Source organism: Chlamydomonas reinhardtii, chromosome 16 (genome assembly GCF_000002595.2).
Source record: "Chlamydomonas reinhardtii strain CC-503 cw92 mt+ chromosome 16, whole genome shotgun sequence".
Taxonomy (NCBI): Eukaryota; Viridiplantae; Chlorophyta; class Chlorophyceae; order Chlamydomonadales; family Chlamydomonadaceae; genus Chlamydomonas; species Chlamydomonas reinhardtii.
Genome location: NC_057019.1, coordinates 6044869 through 6057577, shown reverse-complemented (window position 1 = coordinate 6057577; position 12709 = coordinate 6044869). Strand labels below are relative to the sequence as shown.

Below are 12709 nucleotides of genomic sequence, written 5' to 3'. Positions count from 1 at the left end.
GTGAGCGGGCGAGGCAGGGGTGGCGCAGCTTTCTGTGCGGAAAGGTGCGGAGTACGAGGCGCATCCGATTGAGGAGAACGCCGCGAGGGCAGACGTAGGCGCTTAGGTATCGCAGCTTGAGGCGCAGCGGAGAAGGAGCTCAGGGACCTGTCACCCGGCCAATGGCGAGCTCGAGCGCCGGAGGAGGGCGGGGGGGGGCATGTCCTTACTAGGGTTCGTGCCGACTCCCACCGCGCAGCATTCGCCAAGCATTCAGCAAGCTTAGCAATGATTTGATGCTGAAAATGTAAGCCAGTAAGGTGGACGTGAGAAGAGTGCCCTTTGCCGCTGGCGAGCATTGTCGCAACGTGAAAGCCGCGCAGAAACGTGCTGTAGGGCCAGGTTGATAAGCGCCGGGAGCCCGCGCATACGCATAATTATATTAGAGTATAGCTTCGCGACACTCTGATTATAATCGCGATAAGCGAGCTGCAAGTCACGACTGGTGCGCGCTTTTTATGGCGAGCCGTTTGCTAGCGCGACTTGTAGATTTGTAACTATATTGTTGTTACAGAGCGCTGTCGTCTTAGCAAGCAAGCAAGCGCTCCCAAAGTCGTTGAGCAAGCAGTATGCTCAGCCCCATCGCAGCAAGAGCAGTCGGTGGCTCCGGTCGCTTTAGTACCAGCGGCGGGGAGGACATATGGTCAACATATAGACCGACCCACGATGAGGAGCAGCCGGAGACGGCCTCGGAGGAGGCGGAGAAGAAGGGGCGTGGCGCGTACCTGCTCACATGCCTGATTGGCTACTCTATGAGCTTCATCGTGTTTGGCTCGCAAGTCAGTATCCTAGGCCCCACTATCGCGGGGCTCGCCGATCGTCTGGGCGTGGAGGAGCCTGACCTCAGCCCGCTGTTCACGGCGCTTGGTGTCAGCTGCATCGTCAGCGGCACGCCCTCGGGGTGGCTGGTAGACCGGGTGCCAACGCATCATGTGCTCATCGGGTCATTAGTAATCGAGGTGAGGTCACGATCGGCCGAGGCTATACGCGCACTAAGCACACGGGGTGGCTACGCGGGACGCGGCGCGGGGGCTTCTGAATGCGATAGCATTTGGTGGCGGGCGTTACGCCCCCGCCACGTGTTGTCCGTGGCCTCCTCCTCTCTTCTTCGACACCCTCTTCACATCTTTCAACCCCCCCCCCCCACACACACACAAGCTGCACCGCACACTAAGCAAATCCATGCACCTAACTGCACCCCCACGCCGTTCCTTACATCGCACAGGCCATCGGCTTCTCGTTGGTGCCGCTCATGCCCAGCGTGTGGTCGCTCACGGCACTGTACTTTGTGGTTTGCTTCTCCTACAACTTCACAAACTCTGCCGTGTTCACCAGCCTGGCCTGGATGTTCCCCAAGCGGGCCGGCCCCGGCATCAACCTGGTGCTGGCCATGTTCGGGTTGGGCTCATTTTTCATCCCGCTGGCGGCGCAGGTGGGTTGCTGCTGCTGTGGTGGTGGGCAGGAGGGACTGGGAGACGAGGGGCTTGGAGAAGGGAGCGAATGGGAGGGAAGGAGAAGAAGGGAAGGGGAGGGGAGGGGCCGCAAGCAAAGAGGGAAGTGCGCGAATGTCTGCCTCCCGTGGTCGGGGCAGGCGAAGGGGACGTCAGCAATGGGCGAGGGCTTTGGGTTGCGTCCGGGGCTCGGACAGTTGGTGCTGGGAGAGGGGAGGGAAGGGTAAAAGCGCGGGAGAAGGGAAGGGAGGAAGCCGCACGTAGGCAAAGCGCAGGAGGTTGCTTGGGGAGGAGTCACTGGGAGAGGGGACAGGTCGGGAGGAACGCGGCGAGGAGGTGACGGCATGGAAAGAGGGGGGGCTGAGTGGTCTGCGTCCCGCTGTCGGGGCAGGTCAAGGGGACGTCGGTGAGGGGGCTGAGGCTGGGGCTTCGAGGGACTGCCGAGGGATCAGGGTTCGGTGTGGAGAGGTGGGTGCAGAGGGCTGCCGGCTGTTGCATGTCAGCATATGGGGGCACCACCAAGGGCTGCCGGAAGGGCATTATGGGTGGCGTGGCGGGACGCTTGGCGCAGCAGGGGAGGCCCGGAGGAAGTGCGGGAGGGGAGGGCGGGTCAGCTTGCGGGTTTGCGGCTATCGGGGACCAGCAGCACCCCAGCAGAAGCTGGTGTCGGCACCCCCGGCACCTGCTAAGTACTGCCCAACCCTTCCGTCGAGCGCGCTCCTCCCCCTCACACACAGCGCTTCTGCCCCCAACACGTCCGTGTGCCCCCCTTGTCCCCAGGCCTGCAAGATCTACCTGGGTTCCGCGTTAGCCGTCTTCTACCTCGTGGGCGGCCTGGCCGCGCTTTCCGCCGTGCCCTTCTTCTTCGTCACCTCGCCCGCCCGGCCCGTCGCCGCCGGCGGCGACGGCGCTCACGGCGCGCGGCACCACGCCAGCCGCACGTTGGAGCTGGTGACGACGGTGGCTGTTGTGGTGCTGGTGTTCTTCACGACGGCGGCGGAGACGGCGATCGGCAACTGGATCTACACGTTCAGCCTGCGGGAGGTGGGCGACAGCGACGCGGCTGCGGCGGCCGCGAACAGCGCCTTCTGGGGAGCGTTCACAGTCGGCCGCGTGTTCGGGGTGAGCGGGAGGGACGGGGAGGGGAGGGAAGGGAGGGGGAGGGTAATGGGAGCACGAGGGCTGCATGCGAGTAAATCAGCAGTCCGCTAGCCCCAACCATGCGTTCCATCACGGCTGGGCGAGTGGTTCCGGGTAGCGGTCAGGTGAGGACTTCGCGCGTGTGCTGGCGCTTCGCTGTGCGTAGAAGAGACTGGCCGGCCGTCCGAGCACATACCGTTGAAGCACATGCGACTCACCTGTGCCCTGCTCTCGCCCGCCCAGGCCGCCATCTCCCACGCCACCACCCCGGCCGTGCTGCTGCTGGGCTCCGTGCCCTTCTCCATCCTGGGCTGCGCGCTGCCGCTGCTGGCGGGCCGGGCGCAGCTCAGTCGCAGCCTGGTGCTGGCCATGGCGGCGCTCACGGGTGCGCGGGGCGTGTGGGGTGGAGGGCTTGGACGTGGGCGGTGGGCCGGGGCAATGGGATGGAGGATGCTGGACGCGGAATGTAGGCGCGGGCGCGGGCGCAGGCGCAGGCGCGGGCGAGAGCATGGGACGTGGGCAAGCATCGGATCAAAGCCCGCACCCAAGCGCCGCCTCTGGGTGCTGCGGCGCCCACATCTACATCCGCTCGCACCTCCAGCGCTCTGACCCGTCGCCCTCCTCCCCGCCTCGGCCTCTTCCCCGCCTCCCCCCAGGCCTGGGCAACAGCGCCGGCTACGCCAACGCGGTGGCCCTGCTGGAGTGTTACGTGCCGGTGACCGGCTTCATCAACGGCGTGTTCGGCGCGGTGGCGGGCGGCGCCTGCATGGTGGGGCCGGTGCTGGTGGCCATGATGGCCAAGTACACCAGCCTCAGGTGAGGTTGGACTGGATGGGGCGGGTGAATGGGTGGGTGGGTGGAGGAAGGGGAAGGGAGGTGACGGTACGGGTACGGCAGCTGGTGGGGCGACGGCGGCAGTTCACGGGCGCGGCGTGGTACAGCCGGAAGGTGGGGACTTGTTTGGGAGGGAACGCAAGGACGGGAGAGTGCGGGGAGCCGACCAAGGACTGCTTGTGAAGCGCTGCCCCGCCCGCCACGCCCTTGCACTCGGCAGGTATATGTCCATGCCGTGGGTGGGACTGGTGCTGTACGCGCTGCACCTTCCCGCCATCCTCACCGCCATCACCGCCGGCACCAAGCTTCTTAAACTGCCGCTGGCGCCCGAGGAGGAGCCGTTCCTCGCCCCCGCGGGCGCTGCGGTGACAGCGGCGACGGAGAACGGCGCGGGACACAGCATTGCGCCAGCGGCGGCGGCGCCACCGCAGGCTGACGGCGCGGTGACGAACGGGCACCATTAGAGCGCCAGCAGGAAAGGGGCGTTGCAGTAGGCGGCTGCAAAGCGAGGAGCAGACCAACCAGCGCATCAGATGGAGGATGGGTTGGAGCGTGCGCCTAGGCGTGGGTGTGTCTTTTTCGGGGGCACGGATGCAATGCAGGCCGGCGCGTGGCGCTTGGCAACAGATGGCGCTGATCGTCAAGTTCTGGCGGAGGTAAAGGCAGAGCTTAGGTCTTCTGGCAGAGACGAGAGTGTTCATGAACTTGACTATAGTCAAGGATGTTAGCCAAGGAAGAAACGGCTTATAGGCATGGTCGAACCGGTGGCTGGCCGAGGGCTTGGCTAGGTGGGCGGATGAGAAGGTGCAAGTGCATAGGTTTGCATGGTTTGCCGAAATGCCAGTACTGTATGCCACAATTGCGTGTGTGACCCCGTGGACCGGGGCTAGCGTTATGCAACCGCGTGCCGGACTGACGGTCAGACGGTGGCGATACTGACTAGGCGTGGCGCAGGAGGCCAGGGGGTGCGAACTGTAGGCGGAAGCTTGGAGTACATCAACGAAATGTCACCCACAAGTACAGCCTCCGCTGCTTACTCTGGTCGGGGAGCACAGGCACAAAGTACAGGTGCAGGGTGCGCCTGTACCGGTCTGCCGCTGGTGAACTCAGCGCTCGAGCGCACTACTTAGTTCCGCAACACACGTCAATTACTTGTCATGCCGCTACGCATGCCCTGCCAGCCCCACCGCGGACCGCTACCTAGACACCAGCCGACTCCAAAACAATCTGTTGCTTGCTATATCCAGCCTGATTGGCCCTTTGATCATACAGATTTGGTCAACGCTTTGAAGCCTTATCACGACCACTCACACTCGGCGTCTTCGGGTGCCGGGACTGTCTGTCCCCTCTGTAACATCCGCATTCTTATCACGACCACCCATTCAAAACATTTGACCGGACACATTTGCGCGGACTCTCTTCAGGGTTTGCAACTGCAGGGGCGTGCGCAGCCCCCAGGCCGCTGCCGATGTGTTTGGCACGTGGGAATGTTTCCCTTCCCGGGTTCGCGGGCTCACACATGGCCAAAACCTTGACACCCACGTCCCCACCGCCAGTAAAACGTATGTGTAAGGCCTATTTGGGACGTTTGACATCCCCCTCAAGCGGATGTGGCGCAGCTGGTTAGCGCGTAGGTCTCATATGCAAATATGACCACTCGTCGGGTGGGGCATCCTAAGGTCATGAGTTCGAACCTCATCATCCGCATGCACCTTTTGCGTTGTCAATACCTGATTGGGCCCCTATGCCCGGCTTTGCCCATGGGCTTTACCCTTGTGGGCTCATCCCCCGGGCCTAATAGTGAGCTCCGGCAGAGAGCAACTGACGGCACCCCGGATTGTTGCCTACCCTTGCCTACCTTTGTGTGTTACTTACGTTCACCGCTGAGCCAGGGGTTGGCTGGGTAGGTGAGAGGGGCGCATTGCCTAAGATGGCAGCCAAATATGCAGGCAGGCAGGTGGTTGCAGGGAGGAAGTCATGCGGGGCCTCATGAGTGGGAGGGCGTGCAGGCTCCCCTTCAGCAGGCACAGCGGCTCACCTGCCGCTCACACCTTGTGTACACACCAAGACAGTTCATGTCCTTATCTGCAGACATAGCCATGTAGCCCTGTGAACGGGGTCACCTTGACTTTGAAGCTATGCAGTCGCAGTTTCGTTCAGCATTTGTAGACTTTGACCTTGACGCAACCATTTCAGAGAGCAATATCACCGACTTGAAGTATGTAACTAAAGGGGGCTTTGCGCTGGTCCACCACGCGCGCATCGGCGCTACGCCAGTCGCTGTAAAAGGCAAGTGGTGGGCTGTTCTGGGATTGAGTGTTTAGCGTTTGTGGTTTACAAAGTTGGTGAAAGTCGGTGGCAAATTCCGCGCGCACATCCATCCCTTGCTCGCGAGCTGGTGCGCTTGGCGCTTCGGTGCTGTGGTATGCCGAATTACAGTTGAAACAACATGAGCGATTGAAGCTAACTCAGGTCGTTGGGAGAGAGTGAGGCTGCGACGGCCTGCCTTCCAGCCACGCACCCGTCGCAACAACTGTGCGTGCCCTTCGCACGGCCTTGGCAATTCTTTCCCCAGTTAAACGGCAAAGCGCCCTTTCCTGCCCATCGCAGTCCTGAAACCCGATTTCCACTTTAAGACACAGAACTACCTAAAGTTCCTGCAGGAGGTCTCTTTCCACTTGGCGCTGTCTCACACGTGAGTCGACCCAGCGCCTTAACCTGCGTTCACCCCAAGCCTCTGCCATTTGTCTGGATGCCCAAGTACTGCCACGCGCCACCGCAACCACGCCACGTACTTGTGACTGCCCAGGTGCATCGTTCGTGCATTGGGTTTCTGCTCCATTCCTGCGGGGCGCCTGATCTCATGCACGCCGCCGGACCTGCTGGTTCCGTCGGTTGCGGAACGCAAGGGGCTCAAAGGTCTGCCGGCGAAGCGGGCCGCGGCCCAGGAGTGGTTCAATGGGAGGAAGCTGGCGAAATGCTGGGCCCTGGTGCTGGAGCTGATGCCTGTGAGCACTGGGGTACAGGGAGGGGGGGAGTGGCGAGCGCGGCGTCAGGGACGCGGCGGGTGGGCGCAGCAACTGGGGCAGTGCAAGCCCAGGGCCGGTGGAGCCGAACGGTGCCGACGTGCTTGGGAACAGGAACTGAGAAATGTTGGGTGACTGGAAGCCCCCAGGGGGCGCTGCTCACCGAGGGCTTGCATCTCAATACCGTACGCATCAAGGACAGGCTGCGTTCCTGACGTCCTGACGTGTGCCGTACCATTATCGCAGGACGGAAACCTTTTTGACCAGGTCATCAAGGCCAAGGAGGCCGCGGCGTCAGCAGCAGCCGGCCGCAGCTCGCCCGCGCCGCCACCGCGCCGGTCGCACAACGGAGCTGCCGCGAGCGCAGGGGCTTCGGGGCCTGCGGGTGCTTTGGGGGCCGTGTACAGCGATGCGCAGGCTCTTGCGTGGATGGTGGAGGTGGCGGAGGCAATGGCGTACCTGCACAGTCGCCAGCCGCTGCTGATACACAGGTGCGCACGGCGCAGACGTATGCTGCAATGATGCAGCATGCGGGGCCCGGCTCGGAATGGAGCGCTCAAGATGCAAACTGCAAGGACCTGCTGTGACCGATGTGACTGCGGGGGGTGCTGTACTGTTGTCACGGCACACTCCACAACCCGTGGTAATAATTTGGGGTTGTTTACATCGTAGCACCCAAACCGACGCCATGCGCTCCAGTGCCCCACATGGTCCCTGGCTTTGATGTCGCGGCACACCAAACACGCGCGCCGCCACCCGCCAACTCCACTTCTGGACCCCTGGACCCCTCCACACCCCCACCACACCACGCCACCACCACCACACGACGCCACCTTCTCTCTGCCGCCCCACCTCCTTACCTCAGGGACCTGAAGCTTGAGAACATCCTGTTGTGTCGCCAGGCCGACGGCGCGCTGCACGCCCGGCTGTCGGACTTCGGACTCATGGTGGCCATTGATGACGCCGGAAACAAGCTGCCGCTGCCGCAGGTGGGGGTGGCATGGGTGCGGCGGTGTGGCGGTGTGGTGGGGGAGCGGGAGGGGTGTGGTATGGCCTGGCGTAAAAGCGGTACGTTGGTTGTGGGATTTTTTGTGCATGTGTGTGTATGTGGTGGGGGCAGGTGTTTGGGTGGTGGTAGAGGTGCAGTTACTTACGCAAGGGAGCAAAGACACTAAGGCGGGCGATGCACTCAGGGGGGCCACAGCGCGAGCGCAGCGGTACGCGCCCTTCCCAGTTCACTTCAACCTGGCGTCGCATGCCGTTCTCTATTTACGCAGATCTTGAGGGCACCGGGTCAGGACACAAGTGCGCTGCTCACGCCACATGCCTCGCCGCTCAAAGCCGGCGCCGCCGCGGCCCCCAACGCGGCGGCGCTGGCGGCCGTGCCCGGCGGCGCTGCTGGTAACGGCTACGTCCACGCCTCCAACGCCGTCGCCGGCGGCGGCGGCGCCGGCGGCGCCATGGTGGGCGGTGCCTACGGCGCTTGGACGGGAGGCGCCGGCGTCGGGCTGCTGACGCAGCAACAGCAGCAACAGCGCGGGGAAATGCAGCTGATGGGTCGCAAGTCAATATCAGCCAAGTCGCTGTTTCCCAGTGGCGGCGCGGACGCCGGGTCAGGGGCCATGGTGGCGCCGCGACCCGGGAGCCTGGCGGGAGTGGCGCATGCCGGGGCGGCGTTTGGGCAAGGCGCCGCAGCGGGGGCGGCGACGCAGGGCCCCGGAGCGCGGATGGCAGCGCCTGCAGCGGATGGGGCTGGAGCGGGAGGCGCCGGTGGGGCGACAGGCGTCACTGCCTCGCCTTCGCGGCTGTCGGAGACTGGGTCGGGCGCGGTGAGCACGGCACTCACAAGGAAGGGGCCCGGGGTTCGGGGTGGGGCGCGAGCCGGAGGGGTCAGCCGGCTGTCGGGTCTTGCGGGTTGTGAGACATGCCCTGTGTGGCCCAGTCCGACGTCGTTGCCTTGCTTTGTCTGTCAGCTGTCCCGTTTCGCCAAGGTAGTAGCAGCTCGCTCCTTAGTCCCTAAACCCCAGCACCAACACCACCGCGACCACCTGGCTTCCGCGTATGGCCTGCGCCTGTGTGTGTGTGTGTGTGTGTGTGTGTGTGTGTGTGTGGATGTGTGTGTGTCTGTCAGGTGAGCCTGGAGCAGCTGAACGGGCTGCTACGGGCGGGCAAGGCGCACAAGGACTTCCTGCCCGACATGTACCAGATGAACTTCAGGCTCACAAGTGAGTGCGGCGTCTGGCGTGGGGGCAGCAGCAGGGGGGAGGGGAGCGGAGGGGCGTTAGTGACGTGCGCCGATGGGAAAGCGGGTCAAGGCGCAACGCAGCCGCCGCGCCCTGCGCAGGCTTGCCCTCCCCTCCGTGCAGACGCCCTCGTGGTGACTTGCGAGTTGATCCTCGATGTGTTGAGGAGCAGAAGGAAGGAGTAGCGCAAAGATCCTCCATGTGTGACCGCGTGCTATTTTCCCCCGCAGCCCAGTGCGGCAGCATCTGCTACATGCCGCCCGAAGTGGCGCGGGAGCAGCCCTACAATCAGAAGGCAGACGGTGCGCCTGGGGTGGCTGCGGGGTGGCGGGCACAAACTGGTGCATGGCAAGCCGCATGCAGTCAACGGAGCTGCGTAGCCTTGGGCGTGTGTGCTATTTTGCCATCGGGAGAGGGCACACATGAGTTTGATAGCATGTGCGTAGCCGGCTCCATCGCAGCCGAGCGTACGTGCCTGGCTGGAATACGAATTCTCCCTTCCTGCCTCTCCTGCACTCTCCTCATCCCACGATTCCTTGACAATCGGGACCTGGCTTGTTCGGCTCGGGCTGTCAGACATATAACCCCTCTCCTCCCCTCTCCCTGCCCCTCTCCCCTCTCCCTGCCTCTCTCCCCTCTTCCTGCCCCTCTCCCCTCTCCAGTCTTCTCCTTCGCCTGCATCATGTTCGAGGTGCTCACCCGCACACTGCTCAGCGACGGCATTCCCGACAACGACGCGGACGCGGCCATGGAGTATGTGGGGCGGGTGGCCTGGAGCGGGTGGCGGCCCAACCTGCCGCCCGCCATGCCCAAGGACCTGCGGCTGCTGCTGTCGCTGTGCTGGCACAGGGTGGGAACGCGAAGACGGGGAGGGGGAGGGGGAGGGGGAGGGGGAAGGGGAGGGGAAAGGGGAGGGGGAGGGGGAGGGGGAAGGGGAGGGGAAAGGGAAGGGGGAGTTGGATGTGCTGCGCATTACACACAGTTCGGCATGTGGGGTGGGGTAGTTGGCTGGCGATGACAGCACATGCATGGGCTTTCCCTGTGTAGCACTGGGGCTTGCCTCGCTCGGTAGATACCGGGGGGTTCTCCAACCGGCTCATGGCAACGACGCAGTAAATCGTACTCACCTCACCCCTTGCCCGCGCCCCTGCCGCCTCTACTCTCTCACACACACCCACGCACCCACACAGGAGCCGCGCCTGCGCCCCAACTTCCCCACCATCACCGCCCGGCTGCGGGAGCTGATGATGAGCGCCTGCATGCCGTACGTGCCGTTCCCCATGCAGCCCATGCAGCAGCCCATGCAGCAGCCCATGCAGCCCATGTTAACGCCGTCGCCGGGCGCAGCTGGGCTGGGCGCAATGACAGGCCTGCTAGGCCTGCCGCCTCGGCCGCCGAGCGCCACGCCATCCTATCAATCCCTGCTCTCACAACCCCAGCAGCAGCAGCAGCAGCATGTGGGGTCGCAATCGGGGTCGCAGCCTCACTCGCGGGCGGGCTCGCAGCCACAGCTCGGCTTCGTGTCGCCCGCCTCCTCTCAGCCGCACACGCCCGCCACCGCCAGCCTTGTGGGCTTCACACACACTGACGCCACCAACAGCCCTGCCCAGCAGCCCGCCGGCGCAGCCGCCGCAGGGCCGGGTGCGGCGGCGGCAGCCGTGGGGGCTGCGGCAGCAGCGGGCGCCGCCGCCGCCGCCAACGGCGCGCCAGCAGGCGGGCTGCTGACGCCCACGCAGCAAAAGATCCAGGCACTCCAGGCGGAGTTGGCGAAGATGCAGGCACTGGCGGCGGCGCGCGCCAGCGCCGCCAGCAGCAGCGCCGCCGGCGCTGTCGCCAGCCGTGTTTCGGCCTCCGGCGGCGGCGGCGGCGGCGCCTCCGTCGTGCCAAGTGCCGCTTCCCTGGCGTCGCCCGTCGACGGCCGCGGGCCCAGCCCTGCTGACGCTGGCGGCGCGGGGGCGGGAGCCGCGGTGGAGTCGGTTCCCGGCGGGCCGACGTCGCCTTCGGCGGCGGCTGGACATCAGCGGTGGCAGCCGGGCAGCTTGCCGGGCGCAGCGGTAAAGATGCCGCCAGCGGGCGCGGCTGCCGCCGGCGCTTGGGCCCCGGGGTTCACAACCGGCACCAACGCACGCAGGGCGTCGCTGCCAGCGATGATGCTGACGACCATGCCGGAAATGGGCGACGGAAAGGCGTTCGAGGCGGCGATGGCGGCGGCGGGCGGCGGGCGCATGAGCGACTTCGGTGTGGGGGCTGTAGGTGCAGCAGGCGGTGGGGGCGTGCTGCTTGGCAGTGGCATGGGTGGTGGGCTTGGGCCCGGGGCGTGTTTGGACGTCAACACGAACTTCAGCATCATGTCCGCCGACGGGCCGCTGGCGGCGGCGGGGTGGACGCGCTCTTCGGCGCCGCAAAACACAGCCGGGTATGGCGGCGGCGGCGGCGGTGGAGGCATGCTGATGATGGCGGCGGGCGCGAGCCGGGCGGGCGGTAGCAATCATAGCCAGTCGCAGCTGCAGGCCCAGACGGCGGCGGCGGCGGCGGCGCACGTGGCTTCCGGCGGGGGCTACATGAAGCCGTCGGGCAGCAGCGGCGCGGTGGGGGCCTTGGGCGGCGGCGGCAGCGGCGCGGACTCGGCGATGGCAGGGGTGGGCGTGCATAAGAGCGACGCGAGTGCAGGCGCGGTGTCGGTTGCGGCGTCGGCGGCGACGTCTGCCGCCGCGCCGAGGCAACCTGTCAGGAGCCAAAACGCCGGGTGCGTAGCTTGTGTCATTTCCTAGCGCGCGTACAGCTGGGGCGACCGTGCAGAACAAGGCCTAAGCTCTTGATGCGCGCTACCTTACATAGGATTGACCATCATTCCCTGCTGGTCACATCATACATATGCTGCTGCACACGGATGCTCATTCTTTGCAAGCGCACTGCTGAACTGCAAACCGGTCGCGGCACGCACGCACTAGCGGACGTGATGGCTTGGCGCCAACAATAAACACCGCCGGTGACCGGCGGTACGTATCGTAGGGCACTGCCGGGAGCATGAGTATGAGGTTTCGTGAGGAGAGCAAGACTGCAGGCCGGTGCGGGCAAGGTTAGTTTCCAGTCGGTGCGCCGCATGCGTGCACGTGCTGGCATGCCCGGGTGGATGGGTGGGTGGATGGGTGGGTGCGCATGTGGCTGCTGCTGCGAGGCCCGACGTATCCTTGCTTGTGCTGCGTTGAGTGAAACGTATGCATGTGTGTGTGTGTATGTGTGTGTGTGTGTGTGTGTGTGTGTGTGCTGCTGGGGGTCACACGCTGAGCATGTTTAATTGGGTGAGGTCGAGCCTGAGCAGCGTAAAGCGCTTCACATCAACACGTACCGCCGTACATGCATCAGCACGGCGGCGAAGAAGCTTCTACTAACGAGTGCGCTATCCAGCTAGCTAGCTACTGATGGTGAGGCGGAGATTGCGTGGCTGTTGGCGTGGCTCGTGGGTGGCAATCAGGGGCGGCAGCGTACGGTGTTACGCACGGGTGCAGGACGCGCGGATGCAATGGATTTTATATATCAAGACGGAGGTGTTTGCGCCATTGAGAATCCATGGCTGCATACATAGCTAGGTGGCAGCGGTCAGCAGCATTGGTGCCGTTTTGTGTTGTGGAGCGATCGATTGAAAGGTGCGTTGTGTGCAGTACTAGGGGGGGCGGATGGAGGCACCTCCCGCGATGTGCACGGCGGTGGCTTGTGTGGTGCACAGATTTGTGTCACACAGCTGGCGAGACCCGCGCGGAGGCAAGGGTGTTGAAGTTGGTGCGCGGAATTGGTGACCTCTGGGAGAGGGGCGGCGCGCTCAAGCAAGGCCAGGAGGAGTGACGTCGTGAAGCCGGCGTGGGGCATTTTGCGCTTCAGCCATCGGTCGCCTTAAAGGCTCGCTGCAGTGTGCTTTCAAAATGTTTGCGGTGATGCCGTGGTGCTGCTGTGCCACTTGTCGAGTGCCGATAGTGGT

General features: G+C 64.5%; 2 protein-coding genes across 2 annotated transcripts; both read left to right on the top strand.

Moving 5' to 3' along the window:
• The first annotated feature begins 72 nt into the window (after positions 1 to 72).
• On the top strand, positions 73 to 4830 carry CHLRE_16g676250v5 (uncharacterized protein). The gene is made up of 6 exons (XM_001695795.2): positions 73 to 998; positions 1265 to 1471; positions 2271 to 2612; positions 2874 to 3015; positions 3287 to 3446; positions 3685 to 4830. Exons 1-6 carry the CDS (start codon positions 609 to 611, stop codon positions 3926 to 3928), a joined length of 1485 nt encoding a protein of 494 aa, XP_001695847.1. The 5' UTR covers positions 73 to 608; the 3' UTR covers positions 3929 to 4830.
• A 722-nt stretch (positions 4831 to 5552) lies between these two features.
• Positions 5553 to 12708, top strand: CHLRE_16g676300v5 (uncharacterized protein). The gene is made up of 10 exons (XM_043071294.1): positions 5553 to 5753; positions 6075 to 6159; positions 6274 to 6472; positions 6737 to 6981; positions 7356 to 7479; positions 7768 to 8319; positions 8622 to 8715; positions 8964 to 9035; positions 9396 to 9583; positions 9924 to 12708. Exons 1-10 carry the CDS (start codon positions 5603 to 5605, stop codon positions 11502 to 11504), a joined length of 3291 nt encoding a protein of 1096 aa, XP_042916091.1. The 5' UTR covers positions 5553 to 5602; the 3' UTR covers positions 11505 to 12708.
• Position 12709: the final 1 nt, after the last annotated feature.